The 17,152-nt window shown below is 37.9% G+C and overlaps 1 protein-coding gene across 1 annotated transcript in view; it reads left to right on the top strand.

The window, feature by feature from the left end:
* Positions 1-17,152, top strand: part of ttn.2 (titin, tandem duplicate 2) — a gene marked incomplete at both ends in the record, with an annotated part of 185,423 nt that overhangs the window by 58,930 nt on the left and 109,341 nt on the right. Inside the window, 8 exons of the mRNA XM_084442903.1 lie at positions 12,483-14,153; positions 14,607-14,657; positions 14,937-15,332; positions 15,459-15,728; positions 15,816-16,091; positions 16,205-16,344; positions 16,500-16,626; positions 16,825-17,091. Of these exons, the coding sequence (XP_084299029.1) occupies positions 12,483-14,153; positions 14,607-14,657; positions 14,937-15,332; positions 15,459-15,728; positions 15,816-16,091; positions 16,205-16,344; positions 16,500-16,626; positions 16,825-17,091 (3,198 nt within the window). The remainder of the gene's footprint in view (positions 1-12,482; positions 14,154-14,606; positions 14,658-14,936; positions 15,333-15,458; positions 15,729-15,815; positions 16,092-16,204; positions 16,345-16,499; positions 16,627-16,824; positions 17,092-17,152) is intronic.

Raw genomic sequence — 17,152 nt, forward strand, 5'->3', positions numbered from 1 at the left:
TCACCACGGTACACATTGGTATAAGATTGTTTAGTGAATGAAGAAAAAAGCTCCCGCACACTGTCCTCTTTACTAGCAGCAATTTTAATTAACATTTGAACCTGACGATGTCTTCCATCCCTCCTAATAGTTCCAAGGGGTATCCTACTGTAGCTGCTGGAGTATTATAGGGGTCACTCAGAAATGGGCTGTCATTTTGTGTATGTTGTCAATGTTTATGTCTTTGTCTGTTCTTAGTCATTCAACAGTCTTGTGTTAAAGTCTTGGTTTAAAAGTAAATTATTCTTTCAAGAACCAGAAATTATGAAGATTCCCAAGAGAATTTCTGCTCTTCCAACCTCAGAGACAGAAGTTAAGATGCACACAGAAAAAACTCCAACAGATAGAGGTATCACAAATCAAATCAAATCAAAATGTCCAGTATGTTTATACTGCATACATACAAATAATTCACCACGTGAATTATTTTCTTGACTACTACTCTCTTATGTCTTTTTAAAAATCTGTTTGTCTTTGTGTTTTGTCATAATTCTTGGCACCGACGCATGGTGCAAACTCTTGAAACCATCTTAAATCTTCAAGTGGCCACTAGCCTTCGCACAGCTGAAGAAAATATATATTCAGTCTCTCAGAAGATAAAGGAGGTTTCTTCCACAACAGAGAGAATGATTCCTTCTGAGAATGTCTTCGAACAACATGAAGTTTTACAAGAATATGCAGAGGTGGCACATGAGGGCGAAGAGAGGCTAACAGACACAATGCAAACATTAATATCACAACACAGGATCTCAACTAAGTCAGAAACATTTCCAATCCAAAAAATAGAAGATCAGAAACATGAGATATCTGTGAATAAAACAAGAATTGGAATTGCACAGCAAACAAAGGGGCAAAGTGAAAAGCCTCATGCAGAAACAATCTTACATAAAACAATGGATAGATCTGTTCTGACGGAATCTCTGTTTGAAGGAGATACAAGAACGTCTGTAAAAAAACAAGAGACAACTGGTGTAGATATATCTCCATTAGAAAAACCATATAGAGCAATTCTGGGAGCTGCTGCAAAAGAAGACACACCATCATCAGAGGATTCTGCTTCAGAAAAAGAGTCAGCAGAAAGACAGAAGTCATTTAAAACTAAAGAACCATATACAAATAAGGATATCAAAGCATATGACAAGTATGAAGAAGTGTATGAAGAATCAGTGATCAATAAAGAAGTGGACAGTGTATCAGACACTCCTAGACTACATCAGAGATCTGAAGAAATGTTCAGAAAAGCTTCAACAAAAAATGATGAATCTTTAGAGGGCATTTTCTCAAAGAAAGTAGATTCTCCCAAAATGAGAGGACAGGAATTATCCAAGCCTGAAGAGATCATTGATACAGATAAATATACTCATATATCTCTTGATTCCATGCATGAAAAATCAGTAATTGACAAAGATGTAGATAAAGCTACAATAAGAGACAAGGAAATGAATGTGTCAGACAGCATTTCTCCAGAGAAAGTGAAATCACCCAAAATCCGAGATCAGGAAACATTGAAATCAAAAGAGGTAATTGCAGTTGAAGAAAGCCAATCAAAGAAAGGTCGTGAAAAAGTAATTCCCTCTCATGAGAAAACTTTAGACAAGAAACCAAAGGGACAAGACCTCATTCCAAGAAAGAGGTCGATAAATCCTGAAACAGAAGTCATGCATGAAAAATTTAAAATAGACAAAGATGAAGATGAAGTTGCACACATTCACAAAATATATGAGAAATCTGAGGAAACTTCAAGACAAGCTACAGCAAGAAAAGAGGAATTACCTTTGACAGTAGACTTTTCTGCACTTAAAGATATTTCTCCTGTAGAGTGGGGACAGGCATTAGTTAAAACTGAGAACATTATTCAAACAGTTAAGAGTACGGTGTCAACAAAAGTTACAGTAAAAGACCAACCCAGTAGAGTAAGTCCGTCCAAAAGGGAAACTTTAGACAAAATTGAGGATTCAGTCATCCATGAAACAAAGATCCTATATGAAGAATCATTCAAAGACAAACATGTGGGTAAAGTGTCAGACACAACCAGACTCTCTCCAACATTTGAAGAAATAGCTAGGGAAAATACAATAAGAGACAATGAAACTAATTCATCCAGCAGCATTGCTCCAAAGAAAGTGGAATCCCTAAAAACAAGAGGTCAGGAAATACACAAATCAAAAGAGATAATTAATACAGTTGAAGAAAGCCAGTCAAAGAAAGTTCCTAAAAAAGTAATTCGATCTAACGAGAAAACTTTAGACAGGAAACCAAAAGGACAAGAACATCAGAAGTCAATATCTCCTGAAACAGACGTCATGCATGAACAATCAATAATAGACAAAGATGAGGTTGAAGTTCCACAAATTCACAAAATAAATCAGAAATCTGAGGAAACTTTAAGACAAGCTGCAGCAAGGAAAGAGGAAGTACCATTGACAGAAGACTTTTCTGCACTCAAAGTTATTTCTCCTCTAGACAGGGGACAGGCAATAGCTAAAACTGAAGACATTATTCATATGGTTAAGGGTATGCAGTCAACAAAATGTACAGTAAAATACAAACCTAGCAGAGTAAGTCCTTCCAAGAAGGAAACGTTAGATAAAAGCCTTACAAAAAGACACGAGCCTTTGGCAAGTGAGGATTCAATCATTTCTGAAACCGAGATCCTACATGAAGAATCGTTCCAAGACAAAGATGTGGGTAAAGTGTCAGACACAACCAGACTCTCTCCAACATTTAAAGAAATAGCTACGGAACCTACAATAAGAGATAACAAAACTAATGTTTTCAGCACAATTTCTCCAAAGAAAGTGGAATCCCTAAAAATAAGTAGTCAGGAAACATGTAAATCAAAAGAGATAATTGATACAGTTGAAGAAAGCCGGTCAAAGAAAGTTCCTAAAAAAGTAATTCCATCTAACAAGAAAACATTAGACAGGAAACCAAAAGGACAAGACCTTGTTCCAAGACAGAAGTCATTATCTCCTGAAACAGAAGTCCTGCATGAACAATCATTAATGGACAAATATGAGGCTGAAGTTCCACACATTCCCAAAATTTGTCAGAAATCTGAGGAAACTTTAAGACAAGCTGAAGCAAGGAAAGAGGAAGTACCATTGACAGAAGACTTTTCTGCACTCAAAGTTATTTCTCCTGTAGACAGGGGACAGGCATTAGCTAAAACCGAAGACATTATTCATACGGTTAAGGGTATGCAGTCAACAAAACTTACAGTAAAAGACAAACCTAGCAGAGTAAGTCTTTCCAAGAAGGAAACGTTAGACAAAAGCCTTACAAAAAGACAAGAGCCTTTGGCTAGTGAGGATTCAATCATTTCTGAAACCGAGATCCTACATGAAGAATCGTTCCAAGACAAAGATGTGGGTAAAGTGTCAGACACAACCAGACTCTCTCCAACATCGGAAGAAATGGTTAGAGAAGCTAAAATAAGAGACAATGAAGCACATGTTTCAGACAGCATTTCTTCCCAGACAGTGGAATCCTCAAAAACAAGTGATCAGGAAATACTTAAATCAAAAGAGATAATTGAAACAGTTGTAGAAAGCCAGTTAATGAAAGTTCCTGAAAAATTAATTGCCTCTAACAAGAAAACTTTACACAGGAAATCAAAAGTACAAGAACTTGTTCCAGGAAATATATCAATTTCTTCTGATTCAATGCATGAACAATCAGTAATAGACAAAAATGTAGATGTAGCTACAATAAGAGACAGGGAAGTGAATGTGTCAGACAGCATTTCTCCAAAGACAGTGGAATCCCCCAAAACAAGAGGCCAGCAAACACATAAATCAAAAGAGATAATTGATACAGTTGAAGAAAGCCGGTCAAAGAAAGTTCCTAAAAAAGTAATTCGATATAATGAGAAAGCTTTAGACAGGAAAACAAAAGGACAAGAACTTGTTCCAAGACATAAGTCAATATCTCCTGAAACAGTAGTCCTGCATGAACAATCAATAATAGACAAAGATGAGGCTGAAGTTCCACAAATTCCCAAAATAAATCAGAAATCTGAGGAAGCTTTAAGACAAGCTAAAGCAAGGAAAGAGGAAGTACCAGTGACAGAAGACATTTCTGCACTCAAAGTTATTTCTCCTGTAGAGAGGGGACAGGCATTAGCTAAAACTGAAGACATTATTCATACGACTAAGGGTATACAGTCAACAAAAGTTACTGTGAAAGACAAACCTAGCAGATTAATTCCTTCCAAGAAGGAAACTTTAGACAAAAGCCAGACAGAAAGACAAGAACATTTGGCAAGGGAGGATTCAATCATCTCTGAAACCGAGATCCTATATGAAGAAACGTTCAAAGTCAAAGATTTGGTTAAAATGTCAGACACTACCAGACTCTCTTCAACATTTGAAGAAATAGCTAGGGAAGCTACAATAAGAGACAACAAAGCTAATTTAACAGACAGTATTTCTCCAAAGAAAGTGGAATCCCCAAAAACAAGAGGTCAGGAAATACATAAATCAAAAGAGATAATTGATACAGTTGAAGAAAGCTGGTCGAAGAAAGTTCCTAAAAAAGTAATTCGGTCTAACGAGAAAACTTTAGACAGGAAACCAAAAGGACAAGAACTTGATCCAAGAGAGAAGTCAATATCCCCCGAAACAGAAGTCATGCATGAACAATCAATAATGGACAAAGATGAGGCTGAAGTTCCACACATTTCTAAAATAAATCTGAAATCTGAGGAAACTTTAAGACAAGCTAAAGCAAGGAAAGAGGAAGTACCATTGACAGAAGACTTTTCTGCACTCAAAGTTATTTCTCCTGTAGACAGGGGACAGGCATTAGCTAAAACTGAAGACATTATTCATACAGTTAAGGGTATGCAGGCAACAAAACTTACAGTACAAGACAGACCTAGCAGAGTAAGTCCTTCCAAGAAGGAAACTTTAGACAAAAGCCTTACAAAAAGACAAGAGCCTTTGGCAAGTGAGGATTCAATCATTTCTGAAACCGAAATCCTATATGAAGAATCGTTCAAAGACAAAGTTGTAAGTAAAGTGTCAGACACAACCAGACTCTCTTCGACATTTGATGAAATAGGTAGGGAAGCTACAATAGGAGACAGTGAAACTAATATAGCTGACACCATTTCTCCAAAGAAAGTGAAATCCCCAAAAACAAGTGGTCAGGAAACACATGAATCAAAAGAGATAATTGACACAGTTGAAAAAAGCAAGTCAAAGAAAGTTACTAAAAAAGTAATTCCATCTAATGAGAAAACTTTAGACAGGAAACCAAAGGGTCAAGAACTTGTTACAAGACAGAAGTCAATATCTCCTGAAACAGAAATCATGCATGACCAATCAATAATAGACAAAGATGTGGCTGAAGTTCCACACATTCCCAAAATATGTGAGAAATCTAAGGAAACTTTGAGACAAGCTGAAGCAAGGAAAGAGGAAGTACCATTGACAAAAGACTTTTCTGCACTTAAAGGTACTTCTCCTGTAGAGAGGGTACAGGCATTAGCTAAAACTGAAGACATCATTCATACAGTTCAGGGTATGCAGTCAACAAAAGTTACTGCAAAAGACAAACGTAGCAGACTAAGTCCTTCCAAGAAGGAAATTTTAGACAAGAGCCTTAGAGAAAGACAAGAACCTTTGGCAAGTGAGGATTCAATCGTCTCTGAAACTGAAATCCTATATGAAGAATCATTCAAAGGTAAAGATATGGGTAAAGTGTCAGATACAAACAGACTCTCTTCGACATTTGATGAAATAGGTAGGGAAGCTACAATAGGAGACAGCAAAACTAATATAGCCGACACCATTTCTCCAAAGAAACTGAAATCCCCAAAAACAAGTGGTCAGGAAACACATGAATCAAAAGAGATAATTGACATAGTTGAAAAAAGCAAGTCAAAGAAAGTTACTAAAAAAGTAATTCCATCTAATGAGAAAACTTTAGACAGGAAACCAAAAGGACAAGAACTTGTTCCAAGACAGAAGTCTATATCTCCTGAAACAGAAGTCATGCATGACCAATCAATAATAGACAAAGATGTGGCTGAAGTTCCACACATTCCCAAAATATGTGAGAAATCTGAGGAAACTTTGAGACAAGCTGAAGCAAGGAAAGAGGAAGTACCATTGACAAAAGACTTTTCTGCACTTAAAGGTACTTCTCCTGTAGAGAGGGTACAGGCATTAGCTAAAACTGAAGACATCATTCATACAGTTCAGGGTATGCAGTCAACAAAAGTTACTGCAAAAGACAAACGTAGCAGACTAAGTCCTTCCAAGAAGGAAACTTTAGACAAGAGCCTTAGAGAAAGACAAGAACCTTTGGCAAGTGAGGATTCAATCGTCTCTGAAACTGAAATCCTATATGAAGAATCATTCAAAGGTAAAGATATGGGTAAAGTGTCAGATACAAACAGACTCTCTTCGACATTTGATGAAATAGGTAGGAAAGCTACAATAGGAGACAGCAAAACTAATATAGCCGACACCATTTCTCCAAAGAAACTGAAATCCCCAAAAACAAGTGGTCAGGAAACACATGAATCAAAAGAGATAATTGACATAGTTGAAAAAAGCAAGTCAAAGAAAGTTACTAAAAAAGTAATTCCATCTAATGAGAAAACTTTAGACAGGAAACCAAAAGGACAAGAACTTGTTCCAAGACAGAAGTCTATATCTCCTGAAACAGAAGTCATGCATGACCAATCAATAATAGACAAAGATGTGGCTGAAGTTCCACACATTCCCAAAATATGTGAGAAATCTGAGGAAACTTTGAGACAAGCTGAAGCAAGGAAAGAGGAAGTACCATTGACAAAAGACTTTTCTGCACTTAAAGGTACTTCTCCTGTAGAGAGGGTACAGGCATTAGCTAAAACTGAAGACATCATTCATACAGTTCAGGGTATGCAGTCAACAAAAGTTACTGCAAAAGACAAACGTAGCAGACTAAGTCCTTCCAAGAAGGAAACTTTAGACAAGAGCCTTAGAGAAAGACAAGAACCTTTGGCAAGTGAGGATTCAATCGTCTCTGAAACTGAAATCCTATATGAAGAATCATTCAAAGGTAAAGATATGGGTAAAGTGTCAGATACAAACAGACTCTCTTCGACATTTGATGAAATAGGTAGGGAAGCTACAATAGGAGACAGCAAAACTAATATAGCCGACACCATTTCTCCAAAGAAACTGAAATCCCCAAAAACAAGTGGTCAGGAAACACATGAATCAAAAGAGATAATTGACATAGTTGAAAAAAGCAAGTCAAAGAAAGTTACTAAAAAAGTAATTCCATCTAATGAGAAAACTTTAGACAGGAAACCAAAAGGACAAGAACTTGTTCCAAGACAGAAGTCTATATCTCCTGAAACAGAAGTCATGCATGACCAACCAATAATAGACAAAGAGTTGGCTGAAGTTCCACACATTCCCAAAATATGTGAGAAATCTGAGGAAACTTTGAGACAAGCTGAAGCAAGGAAAGAGGAAGTACCACTGACAAAAGACTTTTCTGCACTTAAAGGTACTTCTCCTGTAGAGAGGATACAGGCATTAGCTAAAAGTGAAGACATGATTCATACGGTTCAGGGTATGCGGTCAACAAAAGTTACTGCAAAAGACAAACCTAGCAGACTAAGTCCTTCCAAGAAGGAAACTTTAGACAAGAGCCTTAGAGAAAGACAAGAACCTTTGGCAAGTGAGGATTCAATCGTCTCTGAAACTGAAATCCTATATGAAATCCTATATGAAGAATCATTCAAAGGTAAAGATATGGGTAAAGTGTCAGATACAAACAGACTCTCTTCGACATTTGATGAAATAGGTAGGGAAGCTACAATAGGAGACAGTGAAACTAATATAGCCGACACCATTTCTCCAAAGAAAGTGAAATCCCCAAAAACAAGTGGTCAGGAAACACATGAATCAAAAGAGATAATTGACACAGTTGAAAAAAGCAAGTCAAAGAAAGTTACTAAAAAAGTAATTCCATCTAATGAGAAAACTTTAGACAGGAAACCAAAAGGACAAGAACTTGTTCCAAGACAGAAGTCTATATCTCCTGAAACAGAAGTCATGCATGACCAATCAATAATAGACAAAGATGTGGCTGAAGTTCCACACATTCCCAAAATATGTGAGAAATCTGAGGAAACTTTGAGACAAGCTGAAGCAAGGAAAGAGGAAGTACCATTGACAAAAGACTTTTCTGCACTTAAAGGTACTTCTCCTGTAGAGAGGGTACAGGCATTAGCTAAAAGTGAAGACATGATTCATACAGTTCAGGGTATGCAGTCAACAAAAGTTACTGCAAAAGACAAACCTAGCAGACTAAGTCCTTCCAAGAAGGAAACTTTAGACAAGAGCCTTAGAGGAAGACAAGAATCTTTGGCAAGTGAGGATTCAATCGTCTCTGAAACTGAGATCCTATATGAAGAATCGTTCAAAGGCAAAGATATGGGTAAAGTGTCAGACACAACCAGACTCTCTTCGACATTTGAAGAAATAAGTAGGGAAGCTACAATAGGAGACAGCGAAACTAATATAGCCTACACCATTTCTCCAAAGAAAGTGGAATCCCCAAAAACAAGTGGTCAGGAAACACATGAATCAAAAGAGATAATTGATACCGTTGAAAAAAGCCAGTCAAAGAAAGTTACTAAAAAAGTAATTCCATCTAATGAGAAAACTTTAGACAAGAAACCAAAAGGACAAGAACTTGTTCCAAGACAGAAGTCTATATCTCCTGAAACAGAAGTCATGCATGACCAACCAATAATAGACAAAGATTTGGCTGAAGTTCCACACATTCCCAAGATATGTGACAAATCTGAGGAAACTTTGAGACAAGCTGAAGCAAGGAAAGATGAAGTACCATTGACAAAAGACTTTTCTGCACTTAAAGGTACTTCTCCTGTAGAGAGGGCACAGGCATTAGCTAAAACTGAAGACATCATTCATACAGTTAAGGGTATTCAATCAACAAAAGTTACAGTAAAAGATAAACCTAGCAGAGTAAGTCCTTCAGAAACTTTAGACAAAAGCCTTACAGAAAGACAAGAGCCTTTGGCAAGTGAGGATTCAATCGTCTCTGAAACCGAGATCCTATATGAAGAATCATCCATAGACAGAGATGTGGGTGAAGTGTTTGACACAACAATAATTTATCCAACATCTGAAGAAATGGTTGAGGAAAAGATTAAGGATGCTACAATAGCAGACCAGGAAATTAATGTGTCAGACAGCATTTCTCCAAAGCAAGTGGAATCCCCCAAAACGAGAGGTCAGGAAACACCTAAATCAAAAGAGATAATTTACATAGTTGAAGAAAGCCAGTCAAAGAAAGTTCTGAAAAAAGTAATTCCCTCTTATGAGAAAACTTTAGACAGGAAACCAAAAGAACAGGACTCACTTGCAAGATGTCCTGAAACAAAAGTCTTGAATGAAGGATCAAAGATTGAAGAAATTGCCAAAGAAGCTACAACAGAAGATGAACCTTATGTATTAGAGGGCATTTCTCAAGGGGAGACCCCAAAAAAGAGATCACATCAAATAAGAAAACCAGAAGAAATACCTAATACAAAAACCCAGTCACCACAGAATGTTGGTGAAAAAGACAAACTTGTCAAATCAATTCCCTACAAACTGGGAGATACTGAAAATGAGGAGCCAACAAGACAGAATCAAGTAAAGAAATTAGTTACTGTAGAAACAAATATCCTACATGAAGAATTACTTGTGGACCAAGAATTGGGCTTTCCCAAAATGTACAATAAATTTGAGGAAGCCGCTATCAGGCTAAACAAACCTGCCACTGAAACATCTCAGAGATCACTATTAGCTGCCAATGAGGACTCCATGGATATTCCTTCACAGAGAGATAACATTGTTAATAGAAAAGAGAAAAAGACTAAAAGACCTAAAGATGCTACATCAACAGAAACACTGCCCTCAAAACCTACAGATGAAAAGGAAGACTTGGAACAGTTGTCCCCAAAACCATCTTCTGGAGGTACAAAACAAACGTATTTCATAACTTGATCATTTCAAGAGTGTTTCCATTCCTCTTCATTCTTTGTTTGGATACAAACTACACTCTTTCTCCGAAGTACCCTCATTGCCCATCATGTCAGCCTCATTCAACTCTGATTAAATGTTGTCGTGGAAGACAATTTATGTTGTATTTCATAACACGTATTTCATAACTTGATCATTTCAAGAGTGCTTCCATTCTTCTTCATTCTTTGTTTGGATACAAACTACACTCTTTCTCTGAAGTACCCTCATTGCCCATCATATCGGCCTCATTCAACTCTGATTACATGTTGTCGTGGAAGACAATTTATGTTACCATTTCATCGTTCATGAGAGCCATCAAACATTGTTTATTTCATATTACTATTATCGGTGATACTATTTGTTTTTATAAGATTTCATTTATTGTATTCTTTAAAATCCACATTATTTGTTTAGTCTAAATCATTTTTATCTATTTCTTGTGAAATCCTACATAACATATCGTATTCTCTAGTGTCTAAAGCAGAGAAGGCAACTGCTCCGCAGGAAGGAACTATTTCAATCAAAGAAGATGTTACTACCCGAAAAGGTAGATGAAGAGCAAGACCATTAATCCCCATTTTCAAAATGTTATGTTTGTATGTTTTGTGTGTCTACTGTATACATATATATATATATATATATATATATATGTTGTGTGTAATCTCTGCACGGTTCAGTGCTTACCCCATTCTGTGTGTAACTTGATTTTGACTATGGTATAATTTCATTTCAAGTACCTGTAAAGGAGAGGAAGTCACCTCCACAGTCTGTACAGCCACTGGCAAAGATGGCTAGTCCACTTCAAGGTATAGTTCTGTACTGTTTGTTTGTTTGTGTGTGTGTGTGTGTGTCATGTATGTTTTTGAGATGTCTCAAAAAATCTTACTCTTTATCTTGAAGCACTACATGATGAAATATATGCCACAGAAGAGATCAAGACTGGAATCCAAGTGCAAGAGTTAGAAGATACAAAGCAAGGTATTCTGTGGATAACAGAATAATCTGAACATTGAACAACTAACATCTTAAATATGACAAGCATAAATTCACACAAAAACTAAATTTGGTTATCCCCATACTATAGGGGTATATACTTTGCATCTATCATTCAGTTCTATTTACTTCTTGTACTTGAAGTGAGCAAGCCACAATCTGCATTGAAAATTCAAGAACAAAGAAAGAAGCAAGAAGAGCAAGAAAAAGATAGGCTTGAGGAAGAAAAAATCCATGCACAAGAAGTTATTGAGCCAGGTATTTTTTTTAATGAATGTTAAGAATAACCGGGATCAAAGGATACACTAACCTCTTGTGAATATGCTTTATATATACTGTGAATAATAATAATGCTTTCATGTTTAGAGTAACCCTTGTATCATACTGTACGCATTTTATAATGAAGCATGAATACTTCAAGAACCTATAAAGAAGCATGAAGATCAAGAGAAATGTCATCTTTATGAGGAAATTATGCCTCCAGATAAATGCAGATAAAGCAGAAAGGGCTGAAGCAAATCCTAATTTCTTAACAAAATCTTAACAGTTTACTGTTAGTTAATCAAAAACAAGTTTTTTTTCTCATCTGTCCTTCATGTAATGCTGGATATGCTATGCATGGATTTCTGTTTAAACTGTATGTGTGAACTGTATGCGTTTAACCATCTCCACAGTACTGCATTACCATGCTGCAGTTATTGTCTGTCTGTTCATGTTGTGCATCTTACTGTAAATAATCATCCTTACAATATCAAGAAGGAGAGTATAAAGTATATGTCCTCTTGCACATCTTAACTTACGTCACCATCATTGATCGGTTCAGGTCAAAAACCCTTACATTTCCATATTGGTTCATCAAGGTAAAGGTAAATTTTTTTTAATGAGAAAGGATTATCACCATCATAAAGAAAGTGAACAGCTTAGTATATTCAACATTTCAATGAGCCCACAATACAGTAAATTGTGAACTTAACTATTGGCATTTTGATGGGAAGAATTGTTACTATATAACTTTTTCACTCTGGAGGTGCATGATAGCAGCCTTACTGTTTGTGTCAGATTCTCTTAATCCAACCCATGATAATATGTGTGCTTTTACTAAATAATGTGCATTCTAATTTCTGTAATAGATGAAGGCAAGGGACCTGTCACGGCACCTGGTGGCGTCAAGAAAGGTAGGAGGACTACTACTTCTTTGTCATTGTTCCTTTTAATACTGAAGTATCTTCATAATTTGCCGATTGTACTGTTTGTTCTGTGAATTTTGTTTGTTATGTGTGTGAGTTGATTTGTTTTGTTTGTCTTGTTAGGGACTCCCTCAGTGGTAGAATGATATTTGATGTATAATATGTACATTTTGGTTAAGGATGTGTTATGAGTAATATAAAACTTTTGCTGCCTCAGACAAACTGAAAACAGCACAATCACTTCTACAACAAAAAGGTAAAATTTACACCGAGGAGGAGGGAACATTAGAGATAACACCATTAAAGAAAACAACCAGAAAACTCAGAGAGATGGAGCAAGAACAGGAGACTGTATCACTGAAGAAAGTGCCTAGCATCCCCTCTGAAGATTTACCAGAAGAAAGTAAACCACCCCAGAAAGTGACCAAGACTACTGTCCATGACATAGAGGAGCGAGTGTATGAAGAAGCTGAGCTGTCAACGTCTGAATATTATGAGAAGGAACAATCCATCCAGAGACATAAAACCACCAGGAAACCGGAGGTCACACCTAGGAAGGACAAAAGAGTTGAGTCAAAAGATTCTAAACAAGAATTATTTGCTCCTCGAAAAGGCACTCCCAAATTTGATAAAGAAGATGATGAAAGTTCTCTTAAAAAAACTTACAAAGGCGGGAAAGGAGAGGCAACCCAAGAACCTGTTGTAGCCCTGAAGAAAGTGTCAAAACTTCCTTCAGATGAGCAAGAACAAGAAACTGTGAAGTTAAAACCATTTGAAATGCCTGCAAAACCAGTAATGTCTGAACCAGAGAAGGACAGGAAGGACAAAGAATATGTGGCTACCCAGTGGGATGAGAGACCTCCTAGAGATAAGGAGGGTAAAGAACCTGCTGATCATAAGAAAGCTGATGGAGTTCCAGCAGATGAGGAGGGACAGTTAGCGTCAATGAAGCCTGTGCATAAGGCCCATAAAAGTCCAGAAAAAGACCTTGATTTTAACAAAACATTGCCTAAAGGGGAAATAATTCCCACCCAGGATGAGGAGAGGGAAGGCATTAAACTGAAGCCATTTTCAAAGCCATCTAAAGGTGATGAAGAAGGTGTGAATATCCCATCAAAGACAGAGGAGAGGAAGTCAACGCCACCTAGCAAAGGGCCCAGCCGAACCCCAAAAGATGAAACCCCAAAAGATGCTGGCCTTAAGAAAATGGACTTACAGGAATCCCAAGATATGGTACCTGAAAGGGTGAAAAAGGCAGAACCAATCACTGATGAGAAACCAAGTTCTATAAAGATTGCACCTGTGAAGAAAGTCCAGAAGAGTCCAGAGGAAGGAAAGCCAGTGCAGCTGGAAAAGCCCAGAGTGTCCCCGAAAAAGGCAGAGGAAATAGATGAAATTGCCTTAAAGCCTGTGGAGCACCTCAAGAAAGGCCTGGAATTTAAGAAGACTCCCTCCCCCAAAGTTGAGAAACCAAAGCCTAAGGTTGTTGAATCATTTCCTGTGGAGAAGAGGCTTAGTGGAGAGATCAGCCAAAAGATACCCAAAAAAGTAACACCAAAAGATTCTGTTGAGGCCATCATTCTTAAAAAGGTCCCAAAGAAACCATCCCCGCCAGAGGAGAAGACTGTCTCAGCAGAACCTGAGAAAACTGGTAAAGGAAAGATTCCTGCAATGAAAGAGCTCTCACCTCAAGCTGTGCAGTTGAGAAAGATTTCTACTCAGCTGGAGGAAGAGGTGGAAGAACAGGAGGAAGAGGAGGTGGAAGAAGAGGAGCAGGAGGAAGCGTGGGGATGGGAACTTGTTCCTCGTGAAAGCTATGGTTCTTCAGAAGACTGGGAAGGAGGGGAGCCTGAGGAAGGAGTTGAGACCCCGGGTATGACCAGGAGAGGTGAGAGGGTGGCTGCGGAGATTGACCATTGATGCCTCCAAAAACCTCGTTCACCACAAATAATCTCCATCCATTTCCATCTTAATGTCTTGATGTTTGATATATTCTTGTTATCATAACATTTTGTTTCATGTTGTTCCCATTTTGTCTGTAAATCTTGTTCTTGTCTTGACGTTTGTCCTCGTATTGTGCTGTTTCTCCATGTTATTTGTCTATTTTAATTGTTTAATGGTTTGTGTCATGGTGTGTTACAGTATGTTCTTATCTCATCATGGCAATCTTCATATCATGTCATGTTCTCATCAATATTTGTCTTCATATTCCATTCACATATGTCATCTCTATGTACTACATGTATGTCATATTGAGATTTGTTTTACCAGTTGAGTGTTAAGACTTGGATACATGGATAAGATGTTTCTACAATATATTCATTCACACTTTTTCATACAGATGGACAGCCAGCAGAAGAAGCAGGCAGGGGCAGAGGTAGAGGCCTCAAAGGTAAAACTGTACCCATCTTGTGTTATGAAAATATATTTTGTGAGAGCATAGGGTTAAGACCTTTCAACAGAAACATTTTTAGAAAACAGGGATATTTGCAAGGTACGGGTTTCAGAATTCCGCCTATAAAATAGGGATGAACCCTTATTGTTCGTTTGTATATATTAAAGATTCAGTTACACCAGCTTGCACTGTTAAAACTTTTATTTGGTCACATATTCAGTCAGAAAAATGTTAATCATGTGCTGTGAAATCTATGCTGCTATCATTGAATTTTAGCCAAGCAGACCCCGTCCCCTGGTGAAGGAGGCAGGGGAAGAGGACTGAAACCTGGGGGAGACAAATCACCACCAGATGAACCCTTCGCAGGATTCAAGCTCAAAGCTGTTCCTCTGAAGTTTATCAAAAAGCTCCAGGACATTGTGCTAACAGAAGCAGAGTCCATTGGCTCTTCTGCCCTGTTTGAGTGTGAGATTTCACCCTCTACAGCAATAACTACATGGATGAAAGATGGAAGCAACCTAAGAGAGAGCCCGAAACACAAATTCACCTCTGATGGCAAAGATCGCAAACTGAACATCATTGATGTCCAACTCTCTGACAGAGGCGAATATACATGTGTGGCCAAGAATGCTGGCAAAGAAATTTCATGCACAGCCAAGCTTATTGTTGAAGGTAAGTATTGTTTGATTGTAATGGTATTTGTATGATTATTTGTATCCAGGTACAAAGTGTCTTATCCATCCTTTTTTAATGTGTTAATATTCCTCATTGTGTCTTTTTTGTATTTTCTTTGCGTAGAACTGCCTGTGAAGTTCATTAAGGAATTGGAAGAGGAGACTTCAGTAATCAAGGGCCAGTCTCTTTACCTGACTTGTGAGTTGAACAAAGAGAGAGATGTGGTCTGGAAGAAGAATGGTACGCCCCTTAAGAAAATTGCAGGAAAGGTGGCCATCAATGTCATCGGAATGCAACATGCTATTACACTCCAGGACGCCAGTGAAGACGATGCTGGTGTCTACACCTGTGAGTGTTTGGACCTCAAGACTGTATCCGAGGTCAAAGTAATTGGTAAGTAGAAGTGGACATCTCAGAATATCATGGCTGCTTTTATATATTTTTGAGACACAAGATTCTGATTCAAGGTTTTGTGTACAGAGATCATCAGAGACTGGTTGGTGAAACCACTGAGAGACCAGCATGTGAAACCTAAGGCCACAGCTACATTCAAGTGTGAGCTCTTCAAAGACACACCCAACTGGAAGTGGTTCAAAGGGGACCAAGAGATTCCTAATGACCCCACTGACAAGACTGAGGTCAAAAAGGAAGGAAAAGACATGACTCTCACTATCAAGAATGCACAACCTGATGATGTTGGAGAATATTCCATGGAAGTTGAAGGACGCAGATATGCAGCTAAACTGACACTTGGAGGTTTGTTGCATTACCCCGACATTACCTTAACCGCACAGTCCCATCTGTTATATTTGATTGGTCCTAATTCATGAAGTACATTCATATAATCAGTAATGAAAATATTTTTACAGAGCGTGAGGCTGAGGTCTTGAAGCCTCTCTCCAGCATGGAGGTGGTTGAGAAAGAAGATGCCTCCTTTGACACTGAGATATCTGAAGAGGATGTGGCTGGAGAATGGAAACTTAAAGGGCAAATTTTGACCAGGTCACCGGTGAGATATTTTAAATTTAATTTCACCTAAGTAAGTACTTATATGTGACCAGAATGGGGCTCGAGGCCAGATATCCCAACCCAGCAGGCTTGTAACCTAAACCCACAGTAAAAGTGTCTCTAGTTGGGCTATTCATTTTGTTGATCATTTTCCAGACATGTGACATCATAGCTGAGGGCAGGAAACGTTTCCTCACTCTGAAAAATGCCCAGCTTGACCAGTCTGGTGAAGTGTCTTACCAAGCATTGAATGCTATCACCACTGCTATGCTCACAGTCAAAGGTAAGCAGTTTTCCAAGAGCACAATACACAACTATACACCGGGCTGTGAAAATGTTGTGCAGCAGCATAGGCAGCACTTATAAATAAATCTTTTCATAGCATATCTTTTTGTTTGTTTGGAGACTGCTGAGGATATTAGTGCCCATACAAAGAGCATAACATGTGTGCACACACTTAATTATTATTCATGCCTCCCAGAAATCGAAATGGACTTCACAGTCCCTTTGAAGGATGTGTCTGTACCTGAAAAGAAACAGGCTAAGTTTGAGTGTGTCATCACAAGGGATGTGCCTAAGGTCATGTGGCTAAGGGGTTCTGACATCATTGCACAAGACCAAAAATATGACATCATTGATGATGGAAAGAAACACATGTTGATCATAAACAACTGTGAATTTAATGATGAGGCACAATATACTATTGAGGTTTTGGGGAAAAGTTCAACTGCTAAACTCACCGTGGAGGGTAAGTGTGGGATTTTCTGTTTGAAAATCATCCAATCTTCACAGGTTATTCACTGTGGTTC

Source organism: Borostomias antarcticus (genome assembly GCF_949987555.1).
Source record: "Borostomias antarcticus genome assembly, chromosome: 9".
Classification (NCBI taxonomy): Eukaryota; Metazoa; Chordata; class Actinopteri; order Stomiiformes; family Stomiidae; genus Borostomias; species Borostomias antarcticus.